Source organism: Sminthopsis crassicaudata, chromosome 3 (assembly GCF_048593235.1).
Source record: "Sminthopsis crassicaudata isolate SCR6 chromosome 3, ASM4859323v1, whole genome shotgun sequence".
Lineage (NCBI taxonomy): Eukaryota > Metazoa > Chordata > Mammalia > Dasyuromorphia > Dasyuridae > Sminthopsis > Sminthopsis crassicaudata.
In genome coordinates this window covers 252127337-252149394 of record NC_133619.1, presented here as the reverse complement: position 1 = coordinate 252149394, position 22058 = coordinate 252127337, and the positions used below count along the sequence as shown (strand labels likewise).

The 22058-nt window shown below is 31.9% G+C and overlaps 1 protein-coding gene across 2 annotated transcripts; it reads right to left on the bottom strand.

Moving 5' to 3' along the window:
• Positions 1–4102: 4102 nt before the first annotated feature.
• Positions 4103–20449, bottom strand: RBM11 (RNA binding motif protein 11). 2 transcript variants are annotated; one of them, XM_074300425.1, is made up of 5 exons: positions 20291–20449; positions 11667–11829; positions 10404–10476; positions 8794–8884; positions 4103–6291 (listed from the first exon to the last, which is right to left on the bottom strand). In XM_074300425.1, exons 1-5 carry the CDS (start codon positions 20387–20389, stop codon positions 6010–6012), a joined length of 708 nt encoding a protein of 235 aa, XP_074156526.1. In that variant the 5' UTR covers positions 20390–20449; the 3' UTR covers positions 4103–6009. The 2 variants fall into 2 exon arrangements, with proteins under 2 accessions (XP_074156526.1, XP_074156525.1); XM_074300424.1 differs by having other exon boundaries at positions 4106–6294.
• Positions 20450–22058: the final 1609 nt, after the last annotated feature.

Sequence of the window (22058 nt, the reverse complement as noted above, 5' to 3'; positions counted from 1 at the left end):
GGGATTTTAGTTGAGACTTGAAGAAATTCAGGGAACCAAGGAGGTGATAAGTAAGACTTCCAGTGAAAATACATATAGTTGGAAGATAAAGTATCATGTGTAAGGAATATAAAGAAGATCAGTGTCTACACATAGAATATGTATAGAGAATAGTGTAGGAAAATTTGGAAGTTGGGAAGGGGAAGATAAGTCAGTAAATGCTTTAAAATCCAAACGGAGATTTTTTTATAATGATTCTTAATATAATATAGAACTATTGGGGTTTATTGAATGAAGGAGGGGAAGTAATATGATCATACTAACACTTTAAGAAAATTACTTTGATGTCTCGATGAAGATGACCTGAAGTAGTGAAAGAGTTGGGGCAAGGAGACACAACTGCTGTAATTCAAACATGGGGTGATGACACTCTGTAGCTAATGAAGCTTTTATTTTATGCCCATAACCACCATGCTATCAAGATGAAATCTAAAAAGAAAAAGGCAAATCTTTCTCCACTCTTTATGGGACAAGGAAGAGAGAAACATAGTCTTTATTCACTCACTTTATTTATTTATTTGTTTTTTATATTTACAATATTTTTATTATAGCTTTTTATTTACAAGATATATGTATGGGTAATTTTTCAGCATTGACAATTGCAAAACCTTTTGTTCCAACTTTTCCCCTCTTTCCCTCCACTCCTTTCCTCTGATGGCAGGTTGACCAATACATGTTAAATATGTTAAAGCATAAGTTAAATACAATATATGTATGCTTGTCCATACGTTATTTTGCTGTACAAAAAAGAATCTTAGTCACTCATTTTAAAGATTTACTGACTACACAGCTCCTCCTAGCTTTGTGATTAAATAATTCTGATCAGTTTTAATAACTCTCCCCTCTTTATCTCTATTGGGATACCAAGAGACTGCCCAGAGTTTGTCAGAAGTGAGTATGTTTTCTCAGAAGAGGCCAGGGTGAATACTCAGCACTTTTATGAGGCTGTATAAAGTGCTAGCTCCTGAGTTAAGGAAGCTTAAATTCAAATCTGTCCTCAAATGTTTACTATCTGTGTGAACTTGAGCAAGTCACTTGAGGTCTATGTTCCTCAATTTTCCCTCATTTGTAAAATGGGGATAATGATAGCACCTACCTCCCAAGATTATTGTGAAATGTTTGTAAAGTGTTTTTCAAATCTTAAAGACCTGATACTTTTCTTCCTTCTTTCTTAATCTAGCTTTCAGTTACATCATGCAATTGAAATTGTCTGTAATATTATCAATGACTAATTAATTTCCAAAATCCAATGGATTGCTCTTAGTATTTATTCTTCTTGAACTCTCAATATATGATACCATGGAATACTTCCTCCTTTGGAGAATTCTTTCCTTCCTCGATTTTCAGGACAATAAATTATCCTGTTTCTTCCACTACCTGTGTGACCACTTCCATGTATTGTCAATGAATAATAACCCATATTCCAGCTTACTATATGTAAGTTTTTTCTCTAAATTTTCTTACCTGAAATTAGTTGATCTTATTGGCTCATGTACTTTCAGCTATCATTCCTATTAAGACTATATCCATCTATAAACAAATCCACAAGATTCTTTAAAATCTAAGCTTTATGACATAATTTTTGAGTATTTCCAATTAGTTGTCTCAGAAGCATCTAAACTTAGCATTTCTAAAACAGAATTCATTTTTTCTCCCTCTCAAACTTTCCTTCTTCCAATGTTTCTATTTCTGTTTCATGGATTCAGTTACCCAGGTGTACAATCTTAAAGTTAGCCTGGATTCTTTTCTTTTTCACATAGTGATTCACATAGTAGATATTAAGAAGAATAGTGTATAGAGTTAAAGGAATGGCCTTATTGTCCCAGTGCCCTATAATATGGAATGACTCAAGAGATATATGTGCTTGTTAGAAACCTAGAACTAATTACTTAGAAGATAGGATGAATCAAAACTGATAGTCTCTGTGATAGGAGGAAATTACAATGTATCCTAAGGTGCACTCTGCTTATTAAGTTTCTCAAGCATACAAATCTTGAGAAGTTTTTATTGGGCTTACTCATTTTGGCAACCAGAAAAGTGCTGGATGATATAAAGATGTTTAGCAAACTCAATGATAAAGTTTCCTTTATTAAGGATGAATAAGTTTTTATGTTTGAGGAACAGTAAATATGCTTTCAACTAAAATGTACTAAAGAAACATTGTTGTTATAAAATTTAATTGATATAAATATGTATATAATAACTTCCAAAGACTGTTTCTTAGGAGCTTTGAAAAACTAATTTAAGAATTGCTATTTAATTATAGAAATGAGGTATGGTATAAAAATGTTTCCTAAAGTGGAAAACTTTTCATCCTTAAAGTAATATTGGACTTGATAGTGAATTTTAACAATCACCTATGGATATGGTAATGATTTGGTATTTTCAGTAAAAGAATAATTCATGCTGAAATTTAGTCTTTGAAGCAAAAAGAACAAAATGTTAAAAGTTCCAGATAGTAGAGTTCAACTTTTCTTCCAATTGATTTCAATGATTTGTTTTATTTCAAATTTTGGTCAAAAGAGAAAATTATATTTTTAGGAAATCATTCCCACATACCTCTGGTTGCAAACCACCCCCCTTCCCCACCTCCTCATCCTGACTATTAAGACTGATATAATTTAGGGCTGGCTACTCTAAGGTTATAAATGTGTAATCTCAAGATAAGGGGGAGTTCAGGCAAGCTGGCTCCTAAATCCTCCTAAGTTATCAAGAATTTATGGTCCTCACCCCCAACCCTGTCAGAACCTGATTGATGATCTATTTCTAGAAATTCTGGTATTTACCAGTGTTCAGATTCCACCCCTTTCTACCCAGATCTTAAAGTTACATATGTATGCCATTGGAATCTCACATTTGAGGCTGCTGCTGCTGCTGCTAAATGCTTTGAGACATCAGCACTGGGACCAAAATGGATCCTTTGGACCCAGAAAATCTCTCCCTCCCAGAAATCCAAAAAAAAATATTAAAAACTCTAATCTCTATCTTGCCTCAGTTTCTCTGGCCTTACACCTTTACAACCTCAACAAATGGAGAAAGTGACTTTAGTCCAGGGAGTCTAAGAAGAAGCTTATTTGGGAATTATTGGCCTTCTCAAATTTTAAGGGTTTTTGTTTGTTTGTTTGTTTGCATGCTGCAGCTAATTCTCACTAGAAATTAAGGCCTTTGTCCTGTGCAAAATATAAAAATATCTTATATCTTTTAAACAAAAGAAAACAAGGGAAAAACCATTTAAACACCCACATTTCATGATGTAAAGTGAACCAGCAAGTGAAATAGAACAGTTGCAAACAGCTATTAGTTGGCATAAGTAAGTAGTATGCGCCAATTTTTTTTAACTACTTATCTTGGTGCCTTGTCCCCTCTTGCCTGGATTATTATAAAGGTATCCTAATCATACATTTTAGGAAAAAGGTTTATACAGATGAAAAACTTTGTTAATGAGTCACACTATAAACTGTGAGTAAAAAAAATTTTCAATTCATAAACTGAATTGAATGAAACAAATTATTTTGCATGTAAAATGTATAGATGAATAACATTTTTCCTGCTTTTGAAGAATTTATAATCATTTTGGGGGGATGTGAAGAGGCTAGAAGAAAAAAATTACAGATACTTATGTACAGATACAATATAATAAGTTGTTCTAAAAGAAGTACAAATAGTTATGGATTTTGAAAAAAACATGTGGATAGAACAAACAAGGAAAGGAAATTCCGAAAAGATACCTTGAAGAAAGGAGGTGAAAAATGAGCTTGGCTTTTAAGATAGGTTTTTATCAGGCAGAGATCAGCTATGAGGGCAAAAATAAACAGCAGGAGCAAATATTTAGAAGACAAAAAGAGGATACATTTGAAAAATGACAAGTAGTGAGATTTGGGTAAACTATAGGATATATAAGTGAATAACTAGTTTGAAAATAGTCCATCCAGAAAGGCAGAATAGGGTTAGAATATATGAAGGCTTACATTATGAGCCCTCTTAAGAAATCTAGACTTTTTTGGTTGTTTTGTTTTCAAAAATGACAACTTCTGCTGGTGCTGTAAAAAATATTTTCCACTCTGAATTAATTCTAAATTAACAAATGCTTCAAGAATTGAAAATAAGAGTTTATTTTTCTTTTCCAGTTTACATAATGAATGAAGAATAAATCATATTATACACTATTGAAAGTCATCCAGGAAGCTCTAGGTTAAATTCCTCTCTCTAATACAACTGATTGTACTGACTACATGATCTTGGGCAAGTCACTTTAGAACAAAATACACTTTTAGTGTTTTAGACAATTTTAATTGCCCAAGATTATAAGCTGCAACGAATGTGCCAATCTATATTGATAGAAGGAATTTCCTTATGTAAGAGTTCTTTACAACAACAACCAAAAAAACACATTTAATTTTTACACATTTCCAATATTTTAAATTTTCATGATACTTAAAAATTCCATACCATTCACAATTATAATAAAAACTTTTTTGTAGTAATAATAACCCAACACTAGTAGCTAGCATTTACATTGTACTTTAATCTTTGCTAAGTGTTTTACAGAGCTTAACTAATTCACTCCTCATAATAGCTCAGAAAAGTAGGTACTGTTATTATCCTCCCTTTACAGTTGAGGATGTAGAGGTAAGTGACTTACCTAGATGTCACATATCTACTGTCTGAAGCAGGATTTGAATTCTTCACTGTGAGCACTGAGATCTATCCTCTGTTTAACCTTGCCCCCAGAAAATTATTTGTAACTTTTTGAATTTAAAGTTAAATGTACTTATTTCACATTTCAAGGAAATGATTGTCTTAGGACAATGTGATAAAAGAAATTCTTAAATATTAATGATTAGTCTCTTGATCTTAAGAGAGTAATCTCAATAATTTCAAACAAATCTATTTCAATTTTGGCAAATAAAAAATAATTCTTTAATTGGATCTCTGATGTAGCTATGTAATTAACTGATAAAAATACAACTTTGAAAATTATACAATAAATATAATTGATCATAAATTATGATTAATTTTGTTCATTATTATTATAAATTGCTTAATAAATTATTTCATGTTCCTAATGGCATATCTTATCCCAAAATAAATCCCTATTGATTTATCTTGAAATATCAATTATATACTGATCTGAGTTGCAAAAAAAAATTAGAGAAATATCAAACTTGAACAAACTGAAAAAAGTTAAGTTCACTTAGTATGGATTTAGGTTATCAAGACTGAAATAAATTTTAAATAAATTTACTCTAAGTGCTAGCAAATTTAAGACTAATACACTATATTAGAAAGATAATTTGCATATGATTTAGTAATAAAAATAAAGATGGAAATTCAATTGTTTCTATATAATTCAGATATACACTTGATAATACATAAATTTATTCCTACAAGCCAGGACAACTGGTAAACAATTTTGTAACAATTAGTCTTAAGCAGTTTTGTGACAGTCTTTCATTAGAATCTATCTCAAATACCTTAAAAATCCATAATGCAAAGTTTGAATCAAAGAACACAGTAATTATGAAAAGTGTAAGGAAGGTGAATAAAACCTATTTATTTATTAGAAAAAATGCATTTTTTAACCCTTGTATTAGAGTTTGCTACATGAAAAAATCACTGTCCTTACAACTATGATTTATTGATGACAAGGAGAACTAGGTAGTGAGCATGGATTAACTAACATATGATGCCTTATGGAAGATATTCCATAAATATTTTTTGGTTGGTTTAGTAGAAACCTTGAATAAAGTATATTTTTAGATGAAGCTGTTGTAATCCCTAAAAATAGAAGGCAAGTATGTTGATATATCATTTGTAATTTTTCTTAATTCAAAGCATGAAATTGAATATCAATATCAAATTGGTTATATAATTCATTTAAAAATAAGTCATAAATTACAATTAATCTAACTGCAGAAATGTGGTTTTTTTCAAGTATAATATAGATTAAATCTTTCATTTAAATACAAGTTAATTTCTTTTTCTCTTCTTATACCTCCTGTATTTTTGGTTACATTCTCTTACTTTTCCTATGTCATCTTCTGTGCTGCTATCACTAGTTTCTGGCTGCCATTTTCTTTTATTCATTAGATAAGAGTCCCAGTCAGTTGGTTGGTGAACAAACTCAAAAGAACTTGATCTAGCATCCAAATCTGAAAGAGGATTTAGCATGGATAATAGAGAAAAGCTTGAAGCTAGTGGTGGCGTCATCTGGCATTTTGAAGGTTGTGCCATCAGATTGTATATAGGATGCTGCTATGATTAAAAAAAAAGATTTATGGATAAGAACAAGACATTAAATGTAACAATCTTTGCATAATCTAAATACATAAGTTCTTATTAAATCAATGTATTTATTGGTAAAGGAGGTATAGTGGTTATGCATAATAGGGAAGTTTCGGAAATAGAAATTAAAGACAATCAAAATATATTACATAACACTATAAGGTACATAGATGAGACAGAGAAAAACTGCCTTAGTTATTAATTATGAATTAAAGATTATTTTAAAGATAAGGGAATTAAGGTATCCCTCAACTTATAAGGATCAGACCTTCAGAATTGAGAAAAAACAAAGGGGAGGAAAAACATCTGTTGGTCAGCCTATGATTTACAGCTGAACAGGTTCCCTCAATATATTTATCTTGGTTACTTACTATAGGACAATAAGAGAAGAATATCAAACTGAATAGGATTTGAATAAATGAATAAATGAAAACTAGATATTGCTGCAAATATCCATTTATTTAATACCAATATTTTCCTTTTAATGAAATGTGACTGCAAACCATAAAATACCACAATTTTGAATTTAAAAATTCAAATGGAAACAATATATATCTTTCCTCTATTTTGATATACACATATTCCTTACGCTAATGAAATCATGGTTATCCTAGTATTAAAATATACTTGAAAATAGTGTATATCAAAATAGAGGAAAGATATATATGACCAAAAAATGCAATATGAGAGGCCAATTAATAAATAGTCAAGATATAAAATGGTTGAGCAGAAGTCCCCTAGCATAAGGAACAAATGTGTTAAGGACAATTTATGAGAAAATAAACAAGAACCATTTGATAAGAATTGATTTAAATCTACAGAAGGAATACTCATACTGATGAAATCTTAAATACAAAAAAAGGTCAATAAATTTAAAAGGTTAAACTTACAAATTATTCTTAAGCAATAAATTCTTTGTCACTCAGGGATGGCTCAATGTATATGGGAGGTGGGGAAGGATGCATTTAGAAAAAAAAAGACACCTATATTTATATTAAATAATCTGGAAATTGTTATCAAATAGTAGAAGCAGAATGGTTTAGGACAGTAGTGTCAAACTCAAATACAAAGGAGGTTTAATCCATGTATATATTTCTTTCAGACTACATGCTGACAGTTTAAAAATGTTGTGTCATATATGTTTTATTATATTTATTTATTTCATTAAATATTTCACATTTCCATTTGAATCTGGTACAGCAACACCTGGGAAGCCCACAGGCTATGTTTGACATCTCTGAAATAATGGATAGAGACCAAGCCTCAAAACCAATATCTTGGTGTAAATTCTATCTCTGAAATATATTAGTATATATATATATATATTAGTATGCTTACTCCCTGATTTAATTACCACATATTCAGAACAAAAACAGCTAGCTTAAAGTTTATAGATTATAGATTAGCTAAAAACTAGTATCAATCTTATCATTATCTTTCCCCTCTTTAATGCTCTGCCCCATAATTACATTTAAAAATTTACAATAAATAGCTTGCAAAGCTTTTCATAATTAGATTAATCATAGAAAGCAAGTGACAATAGGCCAAGTATGAAAACATATTCAGCTAATAAGTCTTTATATTTCTAAGATTGCATATCCCCTACTGACTTCTGCCTCTTCCTAATGAGAAATTTTGATTATTGGAATTCCTCTTTACCATCTATTTCTTGAGATAACAGATATATGGGGATTCAGTGTAAAGATAATACAGTAATATATCAACATACTATAAGAAACAAAATAAAATTTTCATACCAGCTTTTAAAAAATAATTTGTCTTTAATAACCCTGTACAGATTTGCGCTACACAGTTTTTCTTTCTTCATTTTTAACTTGATATTACAAACTATGCCAAATAAATGAAAAATAATAGAGAAGACATCAAAAAGACAGGTTCAAGTTCTGATTCTAACACAAATTAGCTATATGATTATGACCAACAAAGTGCTCTATGTTTCAGCTTCTGTGAACCATGGCTCACAATCTCATAAGGGGTCTCATAACTGAAAGTAGGAGGGGTGCAACATAATTATTTACAATCAATAAATCTTTGATTTGTATACCTATAAAGCCAGAGTCATGTTAAAATTTCTCAGGCAAAAAGGGGTTATGAGTGGGGAAAATTTAAGAAGCCCTACTGTAGGTATTACCTCTCTAATATTATAATTTACGGAGGAATTGGTAATATGCATCAGGTGAAAGAAATTTCCACACTAGGATTTTCCCATACTAAAGAAACCACAAGTAAAAACTGGTGCTTCTCCCTAAACCAACAACAATAACCATATATGTATGTATATATATATATATATATATATATATATATATATATATATGTGTGTGTGTGTGTGTGTGTGTGTGTGTGTGTGTGTACTTATACACATACACACACACACACACACATATATATATATATATATATATATGTGTGTGTGTGTGTATTTATATATACATATATTAAACTTACCATATTCTGAGAGCCAAATTCCTGAGTAAAGTTAACATCATTTGCTGTAAAAGTTTGTATGGGAAATGCTCTTGACAAATAGTCTTCATTTCTATTAAAAGAAATATAAAACCTAGAAATTCATACTTTTAAAAAATATAAATACACACACCTATCTATTCTAGGAAGCAGTATATAACAGAAATCACTAGCAGAAAACAATCTTGACCACTTTAGGACCCCAATAGAGACTTCTCAGGATCTTGAATCCAAGAGCTTTTGGAATAGTAATGCTTCTACTACAGTATTACAGTCACCTTCTTGGGAAGTCTCTAATGTTTCTAATGCAATTTTGCAACTTCCTGCAGATGCTAAAACCCTATATATTGAAAACCCAGGAAATAAAGTTCTTGCTATAAAAGTCCAGGCATTGTCAAATGGTTCAATATGAGAAAACAAAAGGATTTTGTCAGGAAAAATTATATTAAAGAATAGATACTATCTTCTGTTTTGCTATTGTACCCTAAAGAAACTCCCATTTAATTTGTAGCTGAAATCTTCTATGTTATTTCTGTGTTCAAATATAAACTCCTTGAGAGCATGGAGAGCATATTTTACTTTTTAAATACATCTCCAAGGCAAAAAAACCATGTTTAAATCCAAGTTCAAACTCTTACTAGCTATGTGTCCCTGGGAAAGCCATTTAACTTCTGTTTGAATTCCTTCAAATGCAAAATGTAAATAACAATAACATGTACCTATCCAGGTTCTGAGAAATTAATATTTGTAAAAGGCTTAGTGTGTGGTGCCCGGAACATAATAGGTACTTAATAAATGCTTATTTCCTTCCTTTCTTTTTTGCTACAAGACCAGTTTGTCTGATGAGTTACCAAATTTGATAGCTTTCCTCCTACTTTTTTTCACTTCTGAATTTTCTAAAAAGTTCTATAATTTCTACCTCAATTATTATCATGACAGTTGTAGCAGATGTTCTAATATGTGGAGAAGGAAAGGGGACAGGAAGAAGCCGGGTGTGCATCAGTCATTTGTATGGATGGATTGGGCACTGTCTAAACAAAAGTGATGGCTGCCTATTTAAAGCATGATGGCATTTTCTTTTTAGATTTTCCCTTAGTGATTATTATAATTAGATTTCACCAGCATAAAAATGTTAAGAGAAGGACACTATGTGATTTTTCTCTGGTCTTAGAGATTAAGTAGATGTATCTCTGCTTCAGATCAGAAGACTAAAAACAGAGAATCCTCTAAGTCCAGTCTACCAATCTTTAACCCAACAACATAGTTATAAAAAAGAATATAATGTACTGGATGTACTACCACTTGAAGTTGAAAATGATAAAGTTTATACTTCTTTTAAAACATTCTATTTTCACTTCTTTTTTTAATTAAACAGGTTTACCCTACTTTGGTAACAAAGTAAGGTATTCCTCAATACTCTGAATTGGTAGCAAAGTTTTACACTCTTTATAATGCACATGTGCACATACACATGTGTGGATATGCACATACATCTGTATAGGCACCTAAATGTATCTATAAACATTATTAGCTCTCATTTTCATTGGAATATGTGAACTTCTATAATTTTTTTCTACAAACTATTTCATTACCTGTATATTTGTGAATTTATGTTAACATAGTTCTCAGCAACTTGGTTATTCAACTCAGCTGAATGGGAACTCCCTACAAAAGATCAGAAGATTATGTGAGTTATAATTTCCTATATAGTTTTCTTTTTGATTTATCATTAAATCAAATAAAGTGGCAGAGTGGTTATGATTAAAATAGACACATGTAATATATTTCTATGACCTCAGATGAAAGAATAATATAGAGTTTTTCCATCAAACACGTACATACATACACATGATTCTTATTGAATTATAAATACTATATATTCAATTTTACTACATTTCATAAAAATTGCATAAGAACAGGGCTATAGAAAATGATGTCATTTACATCTTTAAAACTATCAGTACCACTTTTACTTTTATGTAAAAGATTTTAACTATCAAATCTATAATGATATGGAAAATGCAACACTACATTAGAGAATGAAAGACAGGGATGGGGTATAATATATATGTTGGGCAAATCTTAGGTATTAGTCAGCTATATCCCCCAAAGAAAACATCTGCTGAACTCTTTTAAAACATGTAACAGACTACTCCCAAAGAAAGAACCTATTTATTTAATTTTCCACTCGACAGAAATAGAGACAAAAAACTTTTCTCCCAAGAAGGCAATGCTTCTAGTTCAAAGAGGAAAAATCAAACAATAGAAAATGTAAAGTATTGATTCAGATTCTTTGACATATTAAGAAGAGATTACAAACATTTTTTGAGAAATACAGCTACCTGCAGAAAACTGCCAAACTCATAGCATTATTATTGAGAGGTTCTCTGAGTCCTAAAAGGTATGGTGTCACCATGCAACAGAGTACCAGTATTCACAGTATTTTTTTTTTACTCAACAATGACAAGTGAGCAAAAAACTTGCAATTCTAACATCAAAAATCCCTTAGTCCCATGAACCTGGATTATTCAGAAGCCTCAGTTAAATGAAATGACAGTAAAACATATTAAAACAAAATGGTAAAGCTGAGAGGGTTCCAAATGATCATCTTATCCAAATACTTCATGTAATAAATGAAGAAACTGGGATACAAAGGAGTTTAGCAATTTATTTATATAATAAGCTTATGTCATAGCCAGAACTATGACTCAAACCATTATTTTTTAGATTTTGTCGCTTTTAATTTGGTAAAATATTCAAGATTAACTGTTTGACCTATGTATTAATAACAACATAAAACTTAACTACCATATTTTAAATTGTTATAATGTGAATTCAAGAAGTGTAGGACTTACCAAATCTATATTGCACATTAATTGGTCTACCATATAAACGAATTCCATTTAACAAAGCTATAGCATAGGATACTGATTCTTGATGTTTAAAACAGACAAATCCAAAAGGTTTGGGTTTTCCTTCTTTATCCTTACATATGGTCACTCTGGTTAATGGTCCAGCCTGCAATGAACTTAAAAGTTATTTTGTCATAAATCTCAAAAGTTATTCTTTACTCTTATGCCAGTTTGGTTACTATGAATCATGACCTCAAAGATATATATATATATATATATATATATATATATATATATATATATATATATATGTACATATATATAAATTCATCATATAAATATTCTTGATATCCTATGCTTTGGTAAATATAACATATTAATGCAGTATACTAAATTAGTATAATGATGCAAACCTATCTTGTGGTTTGCTAGAGAAACAAGAAATCACAGAATTTTACATAATATTATATTATAATAAAATATACACAATATTATACATTATTGTATGTTATGTTGTAATATACAATATGTAATATTATAAAATTTACACATTTTAATATAATATACCATCAGTATTTTGCTCAAGCATCTCATAATAGGTACTCTTATTTACTAATAAAAAAGGCATCTTATATTTGAAACCATTTAGAAAATTTCTGTCTTTAAAAAGTCCTTATATTCAATTTATATAAGTATTAACACAATCTTTGTTATATAAGATAATGAGTACTTCAGAACATTAACAATAATGAATAGTTCAATTCAAAATAGTTTAAATATCTCTCATATTTTGAATGACAAACTTTTTAAATAAAATTCTTACACAGCCCAGATGGAAATCTAAAATAATACATGGTCAAAGGCTGTAACTTTATAACCACATCAATTCCTAAACATAGTATTTAATTTCTTTAGATCAGAAGTATCAAACTCATTGCAGAGTAATGCCTAAACCAGATTAAAATACAATCAGGAAATATTTAGCAAAATAAATAAAAAGATAATACTCTGTAATATTAATTTTGGCCTTAGATGATATAGCACTCTTACCAAAATTAGAAAAGAAGTAAATAGAATAAGTGACATTTTAACATTCTTTTTCTGTTTCTTTATATACTGTAAGCATTCAATGGGGAAAAGAAAGTTTCAGATTCCAGAGAATCAGATTTACATAAAAGGAACTTTGAATTTGGAAATGTAAAATCATTTCAGAAACTATTTAATCATGGAATTTCTCAGTTGGAAGAAATCATATAGTACTATCTTTACATCAACAAGAGTCTCCTATAATATATATATATATATAATACTCATCCAGTTTCTGCTTGAAAGCCTGTTGTAAAGAGGATGCCAATACTTTCCAAAGCATTCAATTTTCTCTTCTGCATAGCTCTAATTGTTCATAAATTTTTCTTTACCTCAAGCATACTATCATTCCTACATCCATTTATCTATTTTTAACTGACAGATTTCTCCTTATTCTGTCATCTATGGAAAAGTAGAATTTGTCTATTTCTAACATATGAGACTTTTGCAAATTCTTGAACAAAATCATTGCATCACCTCCACATCTTTTTACTTTTGTTCGTTATATAAATTCAATTGATCTTCACATATCTCAATCCTGAGAACTTTTAACCTTGTTTTGTCAAACCAGTTGTCCAGATTTCCATACAACTGTTATCTACATCATATTTGTCAATAAATAAACACATATTACTATTGGTCTACTTAGTTCCAGGCACCATGCTAAGCCCTAGGCATACAAAAAGATATAAAAGGCAAGCCTTATCCTAAAACATCTTATAATCTAACGAAGGAAATAAGATGCAAACAAATATAAACAAAGTTATATGCAGTGTAAATAGGAAGACAGAGGAGTTAGGGAAGATTTCCTATAAATGGTGGGATTTTAGTAAGCCAGGAAGATCAGTAGTTGGAGCAGAAAAGAAAAAGAAAAGATGAGGTTAGTCCAGCCTGTTCTATTTTTTTCTATGAAGTCAAATCAGCTTTTTATAATCTTTTTCTTTTTCTAGACCTCATTAACTAATTTTTAAATAATTAATTCTTGGAAAAATCCTAGTCTATAAGTCAAGCTTGCTGGCTACACATTTTCATGCTCCATTTTCTCTCTTTTTAAAATTGGTATGGTATTTAAAAAAATCTTTAGCCCTTCTTCTCTTCTTCCCATTTTTCTAAAATCACTGATAATAGTTCAACAATCACACATTCTAGTTCTCTTAGTGTATTAAAACATAGTTCATCTGGGACTAACCTGAAGGGCAGTTAGATGCTTTCATCCTATCTCCTTACCTACCCTGGGAATCAGATCTTAAATAGTTATTTTTGTTGCATTCAGAGGCAATCTTCTTTCTCTAAGGAAACAAATAATAAAAACTAGGCTGCTCAACTTTCTAGTTATCATTATCCATTCTATCGAGACAACCTACCCTCCTATCCCATTTCAACCAACATAGTGAAAACAATCAAATTCCTTAGGTTTCCTTATCAACCCCAGTTTATTGTGAGCTTTAATTCCTATCACAGTTCCTAAAGGATACTGTCCTGTTATATTATTTATTTCCAACAATTTCCTTTGTTTACATCTTTTATGTAGGCTTTTTCTAAAAAAAATTGAATTTCCTGATTGGTTCCTTATATAGCCACAACGGTCTCTTTAAACAGTTCTCCTTTTTCCTCTTCATCAAAACACTTCTATTTGTGCCTTGGAAATTTCATTCCTGAAACATATCTCCTGAGATTCCTCAAGTAGAATTTTAGGCAATCTTTTAGTTTTTATCCTTTTCCTGAATCCTTTAAATCTTCTTTACCAAACCCTACAGTACATATCAAAATATGAAAGTTTTCCTTTCTTCTGCCACAAAACCTAAGAGGGAATGGTATTTTTCTTTTCTGCAAAGTTGCTAGTTCTACTCTAGCAATCAATTTCTCATTGTTGCTAAGAATTAGATTCAAAATAAAAATTCCTTTTGCTGCTTCTTACACCTTCATGATGTCTGGCATTGGATCTTTATTATTTTAAGCTGATTTAATTTCCAGAGAAAGGTGAGCTGGATTTTGGGGAAAGAATGAAGGAATTCTTAGTTAAGAACTCTCCAAGAGGGACAGCAAGGTGGTTCAGTGGCCTTAGAGTCAGGAGGACCTGAGTTTAAATCCAGGCTCAGATACTTAATGCTTCCTAGCTGTGTGACTCTGGGTAAGTCATTTAACTGCTTCACCAAATTAATAAATTAAAATTTTTAAATGAACTGTTCAAGAATCAAAGATAGTATCATCCCAGGTGTAAAAGTATCCATCAAATAATAATAGATGAGTAGTATCACAATACCAAACCCCACAACCAGAATAGCTCACCCTGAGCCCACACCTGTCTGTATAGTTGTTTTTCTCTTAGTAGATATAATCCTTGCTCCTTATTACAACCTCCCCCTTCTATAAGGTTCCCTCCCATCCTTTTATACCAGCCTATTCTTAATTGAAAAGCCCTGAGGTTTTTGGGTGTCATTTTGGTATTGCTCTCTAACTCATATGTGGTGTTGCTCTCTAACTCAAACTTTTTGAGATCCCACTTGGTAACCTCAATATATATGTTGTCATATCTTGAAAATTGTCATTAACTGGTTTCAAATCCTGTAGCTTAGGTTAGACATATCAAATTTTCTACCCAAAAACCTCTTATTTTCAATGTAGCCTAAACCAGATTAAAATGTAACTGGGAAATGTTAAACAAAATAAATAAAAAATACAATACAATGTAGATGACGTTAACATGCATTGTTTTAAGCTAATCTTTGGCCCACAGATTACTTGAATGCTATGCCAGTGACATACATCTTCAATTGATCTTGGTTAAGACCATGGCCTTGATGAACTGTTCAACTTCCTTGACTCTGAACTTCAAAATTTTTCATAGCAACCCCTTGTCTTTCCATTTTTTCCTTTGCTTCATATTGTCAAAACATTCTTCCTTTTCTTTTGAGCTTCAGTCAAGAGCCTTCCTGGCTCTTTTAATTAGTCGAGCTCTGGCCTTACTTTGATCCCTTTCAAATCAAGACTGTTAGTTAATCTATACTGTACTCTATATTTGGATCCCTTGCCCTATTGCTAATTATGTCTTGTAATCTATCCTGTACTCTATATTTGGATCCTTTTCCTTATTGCTAATTGTGCCTTCCTTCTATATTCCAACTTGAATACTGCTGAATGACACTAGAGGAAAATACACAATCCTATCAGAGAGGTCCACTATAAATTTATAAAGTATCATAGACTTCTGGTTAGAAGGGGCCTTGGAAGTCACTGAGCCCAATTATCTGAATATATATACATACATCTACAACAGTTTTATACATAAGGCACAGATAAGTTAAGTGACTTGTGCAGGGGTCACATTGCTAGTGTCAGAAGCAGAATTTGAATTCAGATCTTCCTGATTCCAAGTTAAGACTATCTTCTATGACACTGATATCATATTCAAGTAGAAATGGGGCTCACTTTTCTATATAAGGATCTCTGAGGGCTGCATATTGAGTGAGGTTTTTTTTTGTTGTTGTTGTTGTTTGTTTGGTTGGTTGATTGGGTTTTTTTGGCTGAGGCAATTGGGGTTAAGTGACTTACCCAGTATCACACAGCTAGGAAGGACTTAGTTTTAAAATATAACGTTATCTATGCTTTATTATATTTTTATTTGTTTTGGTAAATATTTCCAATTGCCATTTTAAACTGGTTCAGGTTGTCATTGGGAGTGTTTCAGGCCTACTTGTTGTGACATCCTATATCCATTAAAAATATATTTAGATTTCACTTATTTTAAAAATCTTTGCTTGACCCTACTATTCTCTCATCCTAGATTTTTCCTACCTTTCACAGATAAATTCCGGTTTTTGTGTCGAAAAACATAGTGGTTGCTTTTCCTTCTTAATCTCCCATTGACTTCTCAACCCTTTGCAAATTGACAAATTTCCTGATGCTTAACTAACCACTGTGACACCCAGCTATTCAATTTCTATGTATTTTCCCCAGAGTAACATATGCAGAAGTTCTCCACAATTTTCTTTTATGATTTCTCACATTGCAGTATTCAGATTTTTTAAAAATTTGCTGAGTTCTGTAGTACTTATCTCTGTATACCCTATTTTCTCTAATTACTCTAATTACTGATTTAAATTTATTCCTAATTTCTTCCTTTGTGAATTTTATTTTTCTTTCAAACTACTCTAGAATTTCTTCTTATTTCATGATCTCTAAAGTTCCCCTTTCTTTTTTTCAACAGTAATGAAGGTTTTCTTTGATGTTTTACTTTGATGATTATCCTGTTTTGTAAAATATTTCCTGCCTTCTCTGTTGGTGTGGTGCATTTCTATTGAGGCTTTTTCTCTTGATATATTTGCTATTTCAGCCTTTCTTCTACACCTCAGGCATTTCCTCTTTAGAATCCTCCCTTTCACCATGACACAACTTCCAGAAAACGGGCTGCAGGATGCCTCCAGCCTTGTCTCCCATTTGCCTTTCAGCCTTTTGCACATCATATTGCATATTACTTCCCTTCACATACTTAGCATTACAGGAAAACTGACCCACATGACATTCCTGCTATTCCTCACATGACATTCCATCTCCCATAACCAAGCATTGTCTAGACTATCTTGTTTGTATAGAATAAATTCTTACTTAGCCTATCTCTCAAAAAGCCTAGCTTTCTTCAAGGCTTAGCTCCAGCACTACTTCCTGTATAAGGTCTTTCTTTTTCCTCCAATCCATGATGTACCACTCCCAAAGTTCTTATAGTTACTTTTTATTTCTATATATCCCAATTAGAATGTAAGCTCCTTGAAAGGACTGTTTAGTTTTTTTGTCTTAATAGCTCCTACAAGTTAAACATTAAGTCCATGACAGTGAATTATTTAATCTGTCTTCTACTACTAGTATCCTTGAAATAATTTCCCTGAAATCTTCTGGGACCCTCCTTTATTAAAAGGGTTTTCTCATTTCTCATTTCCATTTCCTAAGCCTCCAGAGTAGTTATCTTTTAGTTATCTTTAGTTATCTAAAATCAGAACTTCCCATAAATTTTTTCTCTTGACTAAATTTTAAAGTTATCAATCTCTTCTCCTTTACTAGAAAATTTCTACTAATCAAATATATTTATTGCCTCCACTTCAACTTCCTCCAACTTACTTAACCTCATTGAACTCTTTTTGCTTTTACTGCTTTCCTGAACTTGCTCTTTCAAAGGTCATTAATGATTTCCTTGTTGCCAAATCCACTGGCTTTTCCCAAAAGAAGGAAGGGAGTGACATCTTTAAATATGATGAAAAAGTTCATAATCTCAAACTGAAAGAGAGGAAAGACAAAGTAAAGTAAGTTAGGAAGTTATTTTTAAATGGAAAATGTTAGTCCAAAAATAATTTTTCTTCAGGTTTCATGGTTATTGCATAGCCTAATTCTTCATCACTTCCCATACTATTTGTTTCACTAGTTTTCATTTACTAAGGATTTACTATTACGGATACAAAAAGTCTTGCTAAAACCAATAACAGCAAAAAAATAACATGAAAAAAGTATTCTTTATGAATTTTTACAAACTACACCTCTAGGAAAGACAAAGAAAAAAAGAGTCTATACAATAAATTGCCAATATAGAGCATTTTCTGAAAAAAGTAAAGGTCCACTACCCAAGTTCATTTAGTTGAAAAACATCACACTTCATAGTGTCAGTATGCTTTTGAAAGACCTCTGAAAGACCTTAGAGCTGGAAGACAGCATGGAGTTCATCCAATTCCACTATTTTTTGGGAGGCTTCTGAGCACCTCCATTTCTTTTTTAATTTTTTTTATTAATTTTATAATTATAACTTTTTTTTGACAGCACATATGCATGAGTAATTTTTTACAACATTATCCCTTGCACTCACTTCTGTTCCGAATTTTCCCCTCCTTCCCTCCACCCCCGCCCCTAGATGGCAGGCAGCCCCATACATACTAAATATGTTATTGTATATCCTAGATACAATATATGTGTGCAGAACCAAATTTCTTGTTGCACAGGAAGAATTGGATTCAGAGGGTAAAAATAACCTGGGAAGAAAAACAAAAATGCAAACAATTTACACTTATTTCCCAGTGTTCCTTCTCTGGGTGTAGCTGATTCTGTCCATCATTGATCAATTGGAACTGCAATTCCATGATTTTAATAGTTTAAAAAAACTGAATTTCAGACTATTTGAAATAAACTATCTCCTTTGTGACATTACTGTCATAATCTATTTTGCAACTTATTTCTTTAGGTATATTTATATTGGCACTCCATTTTCATGGTTTATTGATATTCTTCATTTGGCTTCAAAGAGACATTAAAGTAAAAATGTTTTCTGTTATTCATACCCACAATGAGAGTCTTAAAAATTCTACTATATAAGTATGAAGATGAATTTATATTTCAGTCAAAGCTTGGCTGGACTGGCTCATGTCATCAAGATCTCCTGTTTTCATATACCTAAAAAAAAAGATAATGATGCAGATGAAATTTTAGTTCCTTCTTTTGGAAGTAAAAATGTCATTGATTTGAAGCCAAAAGACCTGGATTGATATTCTAACTTTGATATATGCTGGGGGAGAAAGGTAGTTTCCTCATCTTTAAAATAACGGAAATAATTAGCTTTGAATCTATGATTCAATAATGATATGAGTGTTTTTTAGGGCCAAAAGAAAAACAAAGCTTGACGACAATTTATCTTGGAGAAAAAGATCACTATAGGAGACATTTTCAGAAGCAGGATTGCTTCTGATGCTTACTACTATGTGACCCTGAAAAAATCTTATTACTCTACTGGATTTCATTTTCCTCCTTTATAAAATGAGAATGTTTCACTAAGTGAGCTTTAAAATATTTTCCAATTCTAAAGTTATGATGCAATGAACTCATTCTAAAGCTAGGCATTGTGTATGAAAAAATAAGCAAAACTTGTTTGAAGTCAGAGGATCTGATTTCAAATCCCACTATCGTTGCAACTGGAAAAAAAGCAAGTCACAACCTCTTGGTGCCTTCTTTTTCCCATCTGTAAAATGAAAAAGTTAGACTAAATAAAATGAAGTTAAAATCCATCCCATCTTTTATTGTGCACACTTTTTACCTATGTTCCTTATTAAAATGTTCCATGAGGAAACAAAATTGTTTGTCTTGTTGGCTTTCTCCCCTTCTTTGTATTTCGTATTTCCTGGCAGATATTAAGTGCTTAAAAAATGCCTGTTAACTGGCTTGTCTCAGATACTTAGATGTAATGGTGAGCCAGTCAGCATCTCTCAATTTCATTAAGGAGGCGGAAGAGAATCTTAAAGTCCCTTCCAGCTCTATTTGATTCCTTTACTTTTGAGATTCAACTCCTTTCATTGCAGCATTCTGCCTTACCACGCAGATTCCTGAGCCCTAAGTTCCTGAGGCTAACACATAGAAATTGGACTTTTAAAACAGAATATGGAAGAATGGGAAGTCAGCAAAACAGAGGAGATAGTACTTAATCCTCTAGGCTGGAAGAGCCCAGCACAACCTGGCTCTCCCGGCCCTGCCCCCACCTCCTAAGCAAAAGCCTAGGGGAAAGAAGGCATTACCTGCAGAAATAGTTCATAAAGTATCTCTTCTCGCACCCTAGTCTCTAAATTTCCCACAAATACCGTCCGGTCTGCAGTCTTCTCCCATGTGTCTGACATTGTTCAATGACTCGCAGCTCCTTTCCCTTCGCCGCCTGCGCTTTACGCCACTGCACCCGGTACCCACAAAGCTTCCTCCTCTTCTAACTGGTCACCATAGAGATGGGGGCACGCCCCTCAGAGACTGGCCAGAGCTCCCTCCAATAAGCTTCTCCTCTTGGGTTTAGGACTCCATCAGGCTCAGAATTAAAAGATGCTAAACTCGGATTGTGGATATGCAAAGGCGAAACAGAAGGCTTTATGGTTCTGTTTCATTATTTTACGTACCCGTTGCATTTATATACACTAGCGAATATTCATTCAGGATAGAAGCTGCAAGATTTCAGAGAATAGACAACGAAAGAGCCAGGTATCAGAATGGAGGTTAATGTACAAATAGAATAAAGATAGTACTTCAAATGAGCACTTAAACATTTAAAAAATCAAATTCTTTATCTGTGGGTTGTTACAGACTAACTCAGAGAATTGTGAGAATAAAATGAAACAATACTTTCTGTAACGTTAAAGAGCTATAAAAGGATCAGCAAAGTTTGTTCACAGACTTGTCCTTGAAGGAAGAACTGGGTTCTTCTACTTTTAAGAAAATTAGTTAATTAGCTAATTAAAACTGAATGCTAACTATGCAATTATGATGCAGTCATTATAAGCAGCAGCATATATAGTTTCCATGTGAAACTTGCCCTAGTTAATATGGTTCCTAAAATGTGAGTCTAAATTATTTGATTCCCAAATGGTGAAAGAGAATTTTTTTTTCATTTTGTAGTAGCTGTAACATCTTACTGTGCTTGGCACTCTCTGGAAATGATTATCATAGATCCTTAAGCAGGAAAGCAGGAAAGGGGGTGGGGTGGGAATCTTATCAAAGTACTACATATAATTAATATTTAAAGACAATGCTTTGGGGGGGCAGCTAGGTGGCGCAGTGGATAGAGCTCCAGCCTTGAATTCAGGAGGACCGAGTTCAAATATGGTCTCAGACACTTAACACTTCCTAGCTGTGTGACCTTGGGCAAGTCACTTAACCCCAGCCTCAGGAAAAAATAAATAAATAAAAAGTAAAGATAATGAGGAGTCGAGGATGTCATCTGAATGGCTGAGAGAAATTCTTGTTGATGATGATAGAGAAATTAGAACAATAGTTTTAAAAAAACATAAAAACAAATGATAATGCTTTTGAAAGAAACATAAGGAAATGAAGGAACTTCATTTTATGAGGAGGGGGGACCTGGAACAAGGATTTAATCAATGAAATAAGCCACAAGTATGAAAAAAATCATCCAATAATATGTACCTGTAAAACTTCTCTAAATTAGAGAATTACCTGGAAAACAGATAAATCTAGCTTATAGTTACACAAGTAATGCATGTCAGATAAAAACTGATATGTTCACCTTACTTCAGACATATATGGGAGTATAACAACCTTGATCTTAAGCATTCCTCTTTCATTATTAAAAATTCTGAAATTCATACTAAATCATGTTACCATCACAATCCTTATTCTTTGTGTTCTAGGTGAGTGTAATACACACACACACACACACACAAACACACACACATACACACACACACATATATACATATATATATATATATATATATATATATATATATATATATGTTCTGGATATGCCTGGGGACAGAGTATACAAAGAACCAGGAAGTTCAA